Source organism: Panthera leo, chromosome A2, assembly GCF_018350215.1.
Source record: "Panthera leo isolate Ple1 chromosome A2, P.leo_Ple1_pat1.1, whole genome shotgun sequence".
Lineage (NCBI taxonomy): Eukaryota > Metazoa > Chordata > Mammalia > Carnivora > Felidae > Panthera > Panthera leo.
Window position 1 is genome coordinate 12,353,231 of NC_056680.1, and position 14,143 is coordinate 12,367,373.

General features: G+C 52.6%; 1 protein-coding gene and 1 non-coding gene across 2 annotated transcripts in view; one reads left to right on the forward strand and one right to left on the reverse strand.

Moving 5' to 3' along the window:
- The first annotated feature begins 731 nt into the window (after window positions 1–731).
- The window catches only part of NWD1 (NACHT and WD repeat domain containing 1), a 48,348-nt gene continuing 34,936 nt past the window's right edge, over window positions 732–14,143 (forward strand). The window contains exons 1-5 of the mRNA XM_042928813.1: window positions 732–1,963; window positions 10,028–10,231; window positions 11,849–12,008; window positions 12,633–12,750; window positions 13,682–13,840. Of these exons, the coding sequence (XP_042784747.1) occupies window positions 813–1,963; window positions 10,028–10,231; window positions 11,849–12,008; window positions 12,633–12,750; window positions 13,682–13,840 (1,792 nt within the window). The 5' untranslated portion in view covers window positions 732–812. The remainder of the gene's footprint in view (window positions 1,964–10,027; window positions 10,232–11,848; window positions 12,009–12,632; window positions 12,751–13,681; window positions 13,841–14,143) is intronic.
- TRNAN-AUU lies at window positions 6,857–6,947 on the reverse strand. The gene is given in 2 exon segments: window positions 6,857–6,892; window positions 6,911–6,947. It is a non-coding gene; the product is annotated as a tRNA-Asn (tRNA).

Consider the following 14,143-nt stretch of genomic DNA (forward strand, 5'->3'; position numbering starts at 1 on the left):
CCACTGGTCACATACGGTCTCTGTGCTGCCTACACCAAGGTTTCTTTGATTAATAATGACTAAATCAGGGACACCTGAGTGGCTCAGTCGGTTAAGTGTCTGACTTCAGCTCGGGTCACGATCTCATGGTTTGTGAGTTTGAGCCCCACATCGGGCTCTGTGCTGACAGCTCGGAGCCTGGAGTCTGCTTCCGATTCTGTGTCTCCCTCTCTCTGCCCCTCCCCTGCTCCTGCCCTCTCTCTCTCTCAAAAATAAATAAACAACAACAACAAAAATAACGACTAAATCAGCACTATTCTTGGTGCGAGCCCCGGACCAGCAGTCTTAGCATCACCTGGGAACTTTTTGGAAATGTGAGCTCGTGGGCCCCACCTGAACCTGCTGAATCAGAACTTCTGGAGGCAGACCCCAGCCGTATGGGTTTTTTGAGCCCCCGGGAGACTTTGGCAGACTATAGTCCTCTGGCCGAATTTGGCCCACTGCTTGTCTTTGTAAATAAAGTTTTATTGGAACACATTTGAGGGCATTAGTAACCATATTATCTATGGTTACGCCAGGTGACTCTGGCACACGTTAAGTGTGAGAATCAATATCCGTGCCCCCTGAATATGTCTCTCAAGTGTCTCCACTCAGGCCAGCTGATCGCACAATGATGACCATGCTCTCTTTCCATCTCCCCCGCTTTTTCAGTCATCGAGTGGGAGATAGACCGGGGCCTGTTGAGCTTGACGGATGGAGACCGGGGGGCAACCATCTTCTTGAGAGAGATCCAAGACCTCAACAAACACATCCTGGAAGACTGCGCCCTCAAGATGGTGGACCGGCTCCCAGATGGCTGCCTGGACACAGACGCCCAGAACCTTCTCCGTGGCCTCAAAGGACGCATTGCCGACGTGCAACCGGGAGTTCTCAGGGCTCACCACCTGCCGTGGAGCCGAGACCTGGTGAACCCTAAAAACAAGGCTCATGCTCGGTACCTGAGGGAGCTGGGCGAGCAGTTTGCGGCCAGGGCTAGCCACCAGGTCCTGGAGCACCTCCAGGAGCTGGAGGCGGGCAGGCAGGAGTTGGCGTGGCTCTACCAGGAGATCCGCCACCACCTGGGGCTGAGTGCCGAGGCCAATCGGACTTTCTGTGGGCGCCAGGAGCTCCTGGCCCAGCTGGGGCAGCGGCTTCAGCAGAGCGACAGCCACCCCCACTCTCCCCTGGTGCTCTTTGGACCCCCAGGCGTCGGAAAGACAGCTCTGATGTGCAAACTGGCGGAACAAATGCCAGGCCTGCTTGGCCGCAAGACAGTGACCGTCCTGCGGCTTCTGGGAGCGTCACAGATGAGCTCCGACGCCCGAGGCCTGCTCCAGAGCATCTGCGCCCAGGTGTGCCTGGCCTACGGGTTGCCCCTGCCCCCTGCCCAGGTCCTGGAGGCCCACGCCAGGGTGGTCCAGTTTTTCCACACCCTCCTCCACACCGTCTCCTGCCGCAACTTCGAGTCCCTTGTGATCCTGTTGGATTCCATGGACGATGTGCATTCCATCTGCCGCGCCCGGAGGGTCCCCTGGCTGCCTCCCAAATGCCCCCCGAGGATCCACCTTATCCTCTCAGCCTGCTCAGGGCGGCGGGGGATTCTAGACACCGTGCGACAGACGCTGACGGACCCGGAGGCCTACTGGGAGGTGAAACCCCTCTCCGGAAACCAAGGGCAAGAGATGATCCAGCTCCTGCTGGCCGCCTCCAGGAGGACGCTGAGCCCAGGGCAGAGGGAACTGCTCTGGGCCAGCCTCCCAGAGTGCGGGCACCCGGGGCGGCTGAGGCTGGCCTTCGAGGAGGCCCGGAAATGGGCCTCCTTCACCATACCTGCCCCCCTGGCCTCCACTGCCAAGGAAGCCATGCACCAACTGTGTGCCCGCCTGGAGCAGACACACGGGCAGGTCCTGGTGGCCCACGTGCTGGGCTACATCGCGTCTTCCCGGTAAGTCTCTGTTGTTTACGCCTTTGTTTAGTTATTGACACAGAATGCATGGCTTCTGATGGCTTAGAACAGAGATTTGCTCCCGCACAGTTCCAGAGGCCAGAGTGTGAAGTCCAGGCGTCAGCAGGGCCGCGCCCCCTCTGAGGGCACCAGGGGAGAATCCGTTCTGGGCTCTTCTCTTAGTGCCTGGTGTTGCCAGCAAGCCGTGGCCTGTAGACGCATCGTGCCAACCTCTGCCTCCGCCTTCTCGGGGCCTCCTCCCTGGGTGTCTTTCTGTGTGACTTTTCCTCTTCCTGTAAGGACACCACTCACGGGCTCAGGGCCCACTCTGATCTCGTACGACCGCACTGTATGTTCATTCCTTCTCTACAGACTGTTTTCAAATAAGGTCCTGTTCACGGGCTCTAGGTGGGCATGAACTTGGGGACACTCTTCAACCCAGCGCAATTCATGTATTAAAATGTTCACAGGTTTTTGGGGTTTTTTTAGTTTATTTATTTTGAGAGAGAGAGAGAGAGAGCATATGCATACACACGAGTGAGGGAGGGAGGGGCAGAGAGAAAGAGGGAAAGAGAGAATCCCAAGCAGGCTCTGTGCTGCCAGCATAGACCCCAATGTGGGGCTCGAACTCACCAACTGTGAGATCATGACTTGAGCCGAAACCAAGAGTTGGACACTCAACCAGTGGAGCCACTGAGGGGCCCCTAAAGTTCACTCTTGTAACGTGTACAAGAGTCCAGTGGCATTTAGGACATTCACAGTGTGGTGCGACCACTATCCATCTCCAGAACATTCCCACCACCTCAAAGGGAAACCCCACCCCCATTAGCGGTCACTCCCCAGCCCCAGCCCCTGGCAGCCACCTACCTGCTTCCTGTCTCCATGGATCTGCCTATGGTATTTCTTTTGTACGTTTTTACTTTGAAATACGTTGAAATTATAGACTGGTAGAGAAATTCCCGTAGTACAAAACAGTGCAAAAAATGCCCACACATCAGGGTTTCTCAGTCTTGGCACTGCTGATATTTGGGGCTGCATCATCGGTATGTGGGGGCCGTCCTATACACCATAGGAAGCGGCGCAGCATTCCTGGCCTTGACCTTGGATACTAGTAGTGCCCCCCAGCTGTGACAACCAAAAATGTCTCAGAGTATTGCCAAGAGTCCCCTGCAGGCAGAATAGGCCCTAGTTGAGAACTACTGCTGTATGCCCTTCCCCCAGAATCACAGATTTGCCACATCAGCTTTCTCTCTCCCTGTCTCCCTTCCTCTCTTCCTCTAGCTTACTATCTATCTATCATCTATCTATCTATCTGTCCATGTGTCTATCTGTCCATGTGTCTATCTATCTGTCCATGTGTTTGTCTGTCTATCTATCTATCATCTATCTATCCGTCCATGTGTCTATCTATCCATCCATGTGTCTGTCTATCCGTCCATGTGTCTATCTATCTATCCGTCCATGTGTCTATCTATCTATCTATCCATGCATCTATCTATCTATCCATCCATCCATGTGTCTATCTATCCGTCCAAGTGTCTGTCTATCTATCTATCTATCTATCTATCTATCTATCCATCCATGTATCTATCCATGCAATGCATCTATCTATCCATCCATCCATCCATCCATGCGTCTATCTATCATCTATCTATCTATCCGTCCATGTGTCTATCTATCTATCTATCATCTATCTATCCGTCCATGCGTCTATCTATCCGTCCATGTATCTATCTATCTATCTATCATCTATCTATCCGTTCATGTGTCTATCTATCCATCCATGTATCTATCTATCCATGCAATGCATCTATCTATCTATCTATCCATCCATCCGTCCATGCGTCTATCTATCTATCATCTATCTATCCGTCCATGTGTCTATCTATCTATCTCTCTATCATCTATCTATCCGTCCATGCATCTATCTATCTGTCCATGTATCTATCTATCTATCATCTATCTATCCGTCCATGTGTCTATCTATCCGTCCATGTGTCTATCTATCTATCTATCCGTCCATGTGTCATCTATCTATCTATCTATCTATCTACCTACCTATCTATCCATGCATCTATCTATCTATCTATCTATCTATCTATCCATGTGTGTCTATCTATCTATCCATCCATCCAGGCATCTAACATCTATCTATCTATCTATCTATCTATCTATCTATCTATCTATCTATCCATGCGTCTATCTATCTATCCATCCGTCCGTGTGTCTATCTATCCATCCATGTGTCTATCTATCTATCTATCTATCCATGTATCTATCTATCCATGCAATGCATCTATCTATCTATCTATCTATCTATCTATCTATCTATCTATCCATGCATCTATCTATGCATCTATCTATCTATCTATCCGTACGTCTATCTATCATCTACCTATCTATCTATCTATCTATCCCTCCGTGCATCTATCTATCCATCCCTCATGTGTCTATCTATCTATCTATCCATGTGTCTATCTCCCTATCTATCTATCTATCTATCTATCTATCTATCTATTATATCTACCTATCTATCTATCTCAGTATCTAACTTAGTATCTATCTCCGTATCTATCTATCTCTGTATCTATCTATCTACACACATATACACCCACACACACACAGAGTTTTTTCCCTGGGCCATTTGAGAATTCATTACAGGCATAATATCCCTTTACCCTTAAATATTTCACGTATTTCTTAAGAACAAGGACAGCCAGAACCCCACGTCACCACAGGACAATTACAAGATTCAGGAAGTGTATCATAGATGCAATTATATTATTTAATACACAGTTTATAATGAAAATTTGCCAACTGTCTAAAAAATGTCCTCTATAGCTCTCCCCCCCTTTGTCCCCAATCCAGGATCCCAACCAGGATCCTGTGTCGCACTTAGTCGTCAAGATTCTTTGGTCTCCTTTAATTTGGAACATTCCACCATCAGTCTTTGTCCTTTTGAAGAGTCCAGGTCAGTTGTTTTGTAGATCAGCGCTCCTCCACCCTCAATGGGGGATAGGCACCTCGGTCCTTGTTTTCGCAGCAAGAATTTGATATAGCAGGTCTGGGGTGGGGCCTGGAATCCTGTGTTTCTCCCTGGCGACGCTGAAGCTGCTGGTCCAGGGACCACACCTGAGCTGGGGCAGTTTGTAGCGTGTTCCTCCACCTGGCTTGGTCTGATGTTTCCTCGTGATTACATTCAGGTTCAACCTGAGAGATACTCAGCCCTTCTTGGGCACGGATTATCTTTCCCATTGTAAATTTGCAAGCTCCTCTCTGTATTTAATAAGCAATACATGGGGAGATCTCAGAAAAACCTTTTTACAGCCAGATGCTCTGAGGGATTGACTACCAGCATGCATCTACCCTTAATCCCAAGCTTGTGGCATGGGAATCCACAAGAAAGCAAATAGGAAAATCCAATTCAGTGTGTTTGTAGAGTTTGAAGGACAGAATGCTTAAAGGCGGAAAGTCTCAGGGCTGCACACTGTGATGTCATGATGGTCAAGAGCAGGACAGAGGAGTACGTCTGTCACACGCACCCAGCAGCCAGACTCCAGCCCCCAGGAGAGTAGAACAGAGGCCAGCTGGCAGACCCACAAGCAGAAAGCTTTGCCTTGATGCAAACGGCCGTCGGAAACACTCAAGCCCACCGTCAGAAGTGCCGGACAGAGAGGTCTCCCCTCTCCAGTTTCCTGGGCAATGTTTTCTTCTAGACCTTTGTTTGCCCTTTGCCCCAAATCAGTCAAGATGGCAGTGATCAGACCAGTGAGGGTCTGCTCGTTTCTTTGCCAGGCACAGAATCCCACTCTTGCTAGTGTGTAAGAAATAGGGCTTTATAAGGCCACGGGAAGAGCTCAGGGAATCCAGGGCCACCCAATTTCCAACTCCAGTGGGACAAATCCCAGCTTTCATGTCACACCCCAGATTTTGTGACGGGTGCTTGCCACCCTCCCCCCCCCCCCCAGGCAGAGTGGAGGCTGGGCCTGCTTCTATAAGAGTACAAAGACAGACTGGGGAATGTTCCAGAAATAAGTGGTGGGCCACCAGGCCAACCTGACACAGCAGTCTACACGGAGGAGGTGGGTTGTCATGGGAACCAGAAAGCCATGAAAGGCAGAACGGACCTCTGGGTCTTCTCTGCCCATTGGCTTCTCTTCTGGACTCTTCCTTTGTCCTTCTCCCCCCCACCCCGCCCCCTCCCCAGAACTTTCGCTTGCCTCAAGCTTCCATTGGCATCATTAGCTCCCATCTTAGAGAACAGGCAGCATCATACTGGCTCCTTCTGGAGTCCTGATTCCAAAATCTGGGGAGACAGAAATAATCGGCCTGCTTGGCCCCACGTCTGGCCTAATTAGCAAAGCCCCGTGGGGTGTAGGACCTGCCGTCCCAGGGGCAGGAGGTTTATGGAGGGAGGGTGCCTGCCGGGGCTGTGATTTCGGGACCTCTCACTGCATGAAAACAGGCCAGTGTGCTGTGATGGTTGAGAGCCTGGCCCTTGGAGCAGAGCTGAGTCCTTCTAGACCAGTGGAGATTCTGGGGAGATTCTGCCCCCAAGGGACACTGGGCCATGTGCAGGGACATTTCTGGTTGTCATAACTTGGCAGGGGGAGCTACTGGCATCGAGTGAGTGGAGACCAGGGATGCCACTCAGCACCCTGCAGTGCACAGGACGGTCCCCACGGCAGACGATGATGGAGCCCTCGGTGTCAGCAGTGACGGGGCGAGAAACCCTGCCTTAGCATGAGAGAGACCCTGTCTGCTGTCTGTTTCCATCTGTCTCTCTTGTTTTTAATGTTTTTTTTTTTTTGAGAGGGAGAGAGAGAGAGCAGGAGAGGGGGAGAGGGAGAGGGAGAGAGAGAATCCCATGCAAGCTCCACGCTGTCAACCCAGAGCCCAACGTGGGACTCGATCCCACGACCATAAGATCACGACCTAAGCTGAAATCAATAGTCAGATGCTCAACCGACTGAGCCACCCAGGCTCCCCTCCAGCCACCTATGTATCTTCCTATCTATCTATCTATCTATCTATCTATCTATCTATCATCTCTCGTTCTCTTTTTCTATATATATGTATGTACATATATATATAAACTCGTCTCAGAGCACCTGAGTGGCTCAGTCAGCTAAGCATCCGACTCTTGATTTCGTTGGTTTGGGCTCAGGTCATGATCTCGAGGTTTGTGAGTTGGAGCCCCTCGTCAAGCTCTGCGGAGCCTGCTTGGGATTCTCGCTCTCCCTCTCTCTGCCCCTCCCCCACTTGTTCTCTCTCTCTCTCTCTCTCTCTCTCTCTCTCAAAATAAACAAACTTAAAAACAAATCTCCTCCATCTACCCATCTTCCTCTGACGTTTCAAGGAGACGCGATCATAAGATAGGTGGTTTTTTGTGACCGATTTCTTTCCCTTAGGGTTCTGTTTCCAAAGTTCATCTGTGCTGTAGCACGTGCAGGGCTCTGTTTCTTCACGTGGCCGAAGAATATTCTATTGCGTGGATACAACCTTGTCTCAGGGTTGCTGTAACAAAAAATACCATAGAACGGGAGGCTGCTTTTTTTAATGTTTATTTATTTTTGAGGAGGGGGAGGAGAGAGAATCCCAAGCAGGCTCCACGCTATCTGCACAGAGCCCGATGCGGGGCTCGAGCCCACAAACCTCAAGATCCTCTAAAAACCAAAGAAGTCAAGGGTCAAACGCTCAACTGACTGAGCCACCCAGGCACCCCTAGAGTTGGGGGGGGCTTCTAAATTTATTTCTCACAGTTCTGGAGGCTGGAGAGTCCAAGGTTAAGGTGCTGGCAGGTACGGTGTCTGCTGAGAGCTCTCTCCCTGGTTCATCTTCTGGCTGTGTCCTCACATGGCAAGGGATAAGGGAGCTCTCAGGAGCATTAACCCCGTTCATGGGGTTCCACGTTCATGACCCAATCACCTCCCAAATGCCCTGCTCCCTAATACCATCACCTTGGGGGATTAGGACCTCAACATATGGATTTGTCCTAGAGACACGTCCCCCGTCCACAGCAACCACATTTTGTTCATCCGCTCGTCCGTTCAAGGATATCTGGACCGTTTCCGCCTTCTGGCTGTCGTGAACCAGGCTGATCTGAACAGGCGTGTGCAAGTTGTGGTTTGAACACCTGTCTGGAGTGAGATTTGAAAACCATAAATCTGATTCCGTTTCTGCCCCGATTAACTCTTCCAAGGACTTCCCCTGGCTTTGAGGAAAGTATCCAAACTCCTTGCCAAGGCCTGCTGGATCTGGCTGCCTTCCACCCCCCCCGCCCCAGATCTCACGCCGGCCCCTTCCCTGCCACCCGACCCCAGCTCCAATGGCGCCTTCTCAGAGGGACCCGCCTGCTCCCAGACCCCACTTACTGCTCTATTTCATGTGACATGGGTTGGGCTATTCTCTTCCTGGCAATCGGTGTTACCCAACCTCTCTGTGCTCTTTTCCTGTTATTTCCCACCTGGCTCTGGGAATGAGAAGACGAGCCATCCAACTCGAGCCTGAAAGGTGGGGACCCAAGCTTGATTTGTACTGAGGGTGTGTCAAAGAATGGGAAAGAAGCTTCTACCCTGAAGGAGGGGGTTTTCAGGAGGAGCCACGGGAGGGGTGCTATCAAGAGGACGGCCCCTCCCCCCCCACCCCGGGTGTGGTTCCCCGGAATTCTGGTTTGGAGAAAACTGTCAAGGGAAGAAAGCAGGTTGGGGGGGGTGGGTGGCATGGCTTCACCTGCAGGGGGAATGTGGAGTCGAGCCCCAGGGACATTACAGCTGTGATCGTCAAAGATGATTGTGCTCACAGAAGAGAGCTTAGGGGACGCCTCACCTTGTCGTATACTAGAGAACGCTACGTGAGCAGGTGTCTATACATATGAAGAATGTGGCAGGTGTTCTGATCGAAAGGAAGGCTTCGGGGCGCGTGGGTGGCTCAGTCGGTTGAGCATGCGACTTCGGCTCAGGTGATGATCTAACGGTCCGTGAGTTCGAGCCCCACGTCGGGCTCTGTGCTGACGGCTCAGAGCCTGGAGCCTGCTTCCGATTCTGTGTCTCCCTCTCTCTCTCTGTCCCTCCCCCACTCGTGCTCTGTCTGTCTCTCTCTCTCAAAAATAAAAATAAACATTACAGGGGCGCCTGGGTGGCGCAGTCGGTTAAGCATCCGACTTCAGCCAGGTCATGATCTCGCGGTCTGTGAGTTCGAGCCCCGCGTCGGGCTCTGGGCTGATGGCTCGGAGCCTGGAGCCTGTTTCCGATTCTGTGTCTCCCTCTCTCTCTGCCCCTCCCCCGTTCATGCTCTGTCTCTCTCTGTCCCAAAAATAAATAAAGAAAAAAACGTTGAAAAAAAATTAAAAAAAAAAATAAAGCCATTGTTTCAAAAAAAAAAAATAAATAAAAATAAACATTACAAAAATTAAAAAAAAAAAAGAGAGCCAAGAAGACTTCCAATCCACATCAGAGAACTAAACCCGCACTCACACACGAGGTGTGTGTACCCCACAAGGTGCACCCAGAAGCCAGCCTGCCTCTTTCCCTTGCTCTAAGGGGAACCCTGTTGCCCTCCCAGAAGAAGCGTGCAGGCCAGTCTCCAGCTCTTCCGGCCTGATGCTCTCAGGCGTCAGGAAGTCCTTCGGGTCCAGCACCAAAACTTCATCACCCACCCCCTTTAGGGCCGCTTCCTTCCTCTCGCTCTGTCCTTTCTCGGGCCAGGAAACACAGGCAGGGCTGGCGTGGGCACATGTGGTGCCTGCGTTGCTTTTCTAAATCACCTGCCGTCTCCCTCCCTATGCTGCCTGACTCATCTGAGGCTGGGGAGAGCCTGGTCCGTGGCTCTGTCAGGTGTGTGTGCAGAAGGAAAGATCAGGAAGGTCTTCTGCGATGGGCACGGCTGTACCTGGGCACCGGTACCTGTTAGGCATCGTCCAAATGCCGTCCCTCAGAGCGAACCTTTTTGGGGCAGGCAGGATGTTGTGCAGACAGCTGGCCACGTCTCTCTCCCTCTCTGGGCTGCTGTGTCCCCCAGCCACAGGAGACAGCGTGTTCCAGTGCCCGTCCCTCCTCCCCGCAGGCATGGGCTCTCAGAGGCAGAGCTGAAGGACGTCCTGTCCTTGGATGACGAGGCCCTGCAGGTCGTCTACCGGGACTGGACCCCGCCCAGCAAGGAGCTGCTGCGTTTTCCACCGCTGCTCTGGGTGAGGCTTCGCCGGGATCTGGACCACTGCTTGGCCCGGCGGCCTGTGGACGGCTTCACGCTCCTGGCCATCGCCCACAGGTGGGTCCAGTGTGGCGGTAGCGCTCTCTGGGTGCCCGAGAGCGAGGACTCGTGCCTCGGGCTCCTCCTTGTTCCAGATCCTTCTTCTAACCCCGGTCCCAGCGAACCAGCGCAGCATCCAAGGGTTTCCACATCACTGACTCGGACACAACTAAGTTGTTTTTGAAACTGAGGATCGGGTCACATAACACAAAATTCACCATTTTCAAGGGTACAAATTCAGTAACATTTAGTGCATCCACAATGTTGGGTAACCAGCCTCTCTAAACAGTTCCAGAACAATTCTATCCGCCCCCCCAAAGGACACCTCGTTCCCATCAGCAGTCACTCCCTACTCCCCCAGCTCCTAGAACCTGCTAATCTGCTTTCTGTCTCCATGGATTTGCCTGATCTGGACATTTCGTATACGTGGGATCAGACAACATGTATACAGAAGGCGAGATGTCCCCTCAGCCTCTGAGCATGACTGGGGGTGGGGGAGGACAGCAGATGAGGAATATGCCCCCCCCACCCCCAACATTCCAGAGCGGGGGGAAAAAAGAACACAATATTCAGGAGCATATGAGAACGGCCCTGAACTCCTAGCCTCTCCCCCCCACCGGGCCTTTGCACATGCCATTCCCTTGCCCTGGAATACCGTCGTTTTCTGATACGGTTCACCACACAGACTCCTACTTAACCTCTGAGGCCCAGCCTTTTGTGTCTGGCTTCTTTCCTCAGCATAAAGGTTCGCAGGCTCATCCGTGTTGTAGTGTGAATCAGGGCTTCATTCCTTTTCTTGGCTGAGAAATAACCCGTTGCATGGATGGACCACGTTTTGTTTATCTGTGCGTCCACTGATGGCCACTTGGGTTGTTTCTTGGGACTGTGATCGGTGCTGCCGTGAACACGTGTGCACAGGTGTTTGTTTGAATACCTGCTTTTGCTTCGTTTTGCTCTTAAGTAGGCTCCACACCAAGCGTGGGGCCCAGCTCAGGGCTTGAACTCGTGACCCTGAGATTAAGACCTGAGCTGAGATCAAGAGCCCGACACCTAACCGACTGAGCCACGTGGGCGCCCCTGAACACCTATTTTTTAATTCTCTTGGTCTACACCTGGGAGTGGAGTTGCTGGGTCAGACAGTACCTTGTTTTATGTTTAACTTATTGAGAAACCCAAATGTTCCTTTTCCAAGTAACTTTATTAAAGGGGAAAGAAGAGGGGCGCCTGGGTGGCGCAGTCGGTTAAGCGTCCGACTTCAGCTCAGGTCACGATCTCGCGGTCCGTGAGGTCGAGCCCCGCGTCGGGCTCTGGGCTGATGGCTCGGAGCCTGGAGCCTGCTTCCGATTCTGTGTCTCCCTCTCTCTCTGCCCCTCCCCCATTCATGCTCTGTCTCTCTCTGTCCCAAAAATAAATAAACGTTAAAAAAATAAATAAATAAAGGGGAAAGAAGAAAGATGGGCCAATTTATAGATAGATGTTAGGTAACCAATGGGACGGGTGGTCAGCGGAGGCAGTGAGCATCCGGCAGGGGCTCAGGAGGGACCCACAATTGGGAACAGCCTCCTGGAAGGCGGGTGGCCCCCCTCTGAGCTCACCAATCGCCCAGGCCCAAGAGCCCGTGTCCCCTCTCTGCAGGCAGCTGGCCGAGGTGGTCCAAGAGCGCTACCTGTCCGGGGTCGAGAGAGCCAAGAGGCACGGGGTCTTGGCTGACTTCTTCTCAGGGGCCTGGAGCCAGGGCACCAAGAAGCTCATCACCCTGCCGCTCGTGGGGAAGCCCCTGAACCTGGACCGCATGGTGAGGTGTCTGCCTGGGGTCCCTGCTCTCTACCTGCAGTCTCCGCCCTGCCGTGCAGGCAAGGTCAAGGCTGCCTGGCGAGGACCGCCCGCTCCTTCCTTCCTTCTTTTCCACCCAGAATGCCATCCTGACCTTCTTCCTTTCCCTCCCCCACAGAAGGCGGGATGTCCCCTCAGCCTCTGAGCATGACTGGGGGTGGGTGGGGAACAGCAGATGAGGAATATGTCCCCCATTCCATGCCCCAACATTCCAGAGCGGGGGAGAAAAAGAATCAAAATATTCAGGAGCATATGAGAAAGGCCCTGAATTCCTGGCGTCTCCCGCCTCTGGGCCTTTGCACATGCCATTCCCTTGCCCTGGAACACCGTCGTTTTCTGATATGGTTCACCACACAGACTCCTACTTAACCTCTGAGGCCCAGCTCCGATGCCCCTTGGATTCCCTGAGCCCCGAGTTCCTCCCTCTGTCCTGGCCCTGCCTGTGGTGGGTGTGGGACATCTCTGTCTGGAACTGTGTCCCCGTCCCCTCCAGTGTCGCCTGTGCGTGGCTTGGCCCACGTTTGTGGAGCGAACGAATGAGCTTGGGTCATAGCGGCCTGGTTGTCAGCCCCCTCCTCCTCTGCAGGTGGCCCCTCAGCCCCTGTGGTTCTCAGACACGGTCGCAAATGTGCGGAAGCTGAAGGAGATGCCTCATCACCTGGTCCACTCAGGCCGCCTTGAAACGCTGAAGCAGGAGGTTCTGGGTGAGGGTCGCACCCGTTTCGGAGGGGACTCAGTGGGTCCCAACCTTCCGCTGTGCTCCCGCATACGTCAGAATCCTCGACTCCGCTTAAGACAGTGGTTCTCGGGGCGCCTGGGTGGCTTGGTCGGTTAAGCGTCCGGCTTCGGCTCAGGTCATGATCTCACGGTCTGTGAGTTCGAGCCCCGCGTCGGGCTCTGTGCTGACAGCTCAGAGCCTGGAGCCTGTTTCAGATTCTGCGTCTCCCTCTCTCTGTGACCCTCCCCCGTTCATGCTCTGTCTCTCTCTGTCTCAAAAATAAATAAATGTTAAAAAAAAAAATTAAAAAAAAATATTAAAAAAAAAAAAAGACAGTGGTTCTCACCAGGGGTCATTCTGTGCCCCCCCACCACCAGCAGGGGACACGTGGCAATGTCCGGGGACGTTTTGGTTGTCACAGCTCAGGCAAGGGAGTGCTACTGGCATCTAGTCCCAGCTGATAGGGCAGACGTGAGAAATGTGGTCTTAGAATGAGACCCTGTCTGTCCGTCTGTCTATCATATCATATGACAGATATGATATGATAATCTTTGTATTTAGCCACCTATCACCCCTCTACCCACCCACCTTCCTATTTGTCTCTCTATCTATCCTTCTGTTCATCCCCGTGAGTCTCAACCAGGGGTGATTCTGCACCCAGGAGACTTTTGGCAACGTTCGTGTTTTTGCTGATCACCCCCGGGGAGGTGCTATGGCATCCGGTGGGTGGAGGCCAGGGGTGCTGGTCGGCCCCGCACAGTGCACGGCCCCACCGCAGAGAATGGCGCGGCCCCAAACCTCAGCAGTGTCGAGGCCGTGAACCCCCAGAGAAACGGAGAGGTGAGACCAGCCTCCAAGTATGAACGAGAAGGAACCGTGTGCCCCTACAATACCCCCTCCCCCCTCCCTGCCCACAGGCAGCATGAACTGGATTTCCTGCCGCGGCATCTCTGGAGGCATCGAGAGCCTGTTGGACGACTTTGACCTGTATGCCCCTTACCTGGACTGTCCGGAGGTCGGCCTGGTCCGGGAAGCCCTCCAGCTGTGCCGCCCGGCCCTGGAGCTCCGAGGCATGGGTGAGTCGGCCTGGCGGGGGGCTTCACTCTGCACTGAGTTCTAGAAGATCATTCTCCTCACCAAGACCCCAGCTGGATTTTCATTAGCCGGCACACCTTTCCTGTCTACACCTGTGGGGTTTCTAGAATTTAGAATGGAAGCTGGAAGAGCTTTGGAGTGAAGCGTTTTCCAGAAAAAGGGCCAGATAGGAAAAATGTCAGGCAAAAATCGAGGAAGTTATGTCAATATTAATATAATAAGAGAGAAAACACGTTCCCCCAATTTTTTTTATTGATAACATTTGAAACAGAGTGATAGTAGTT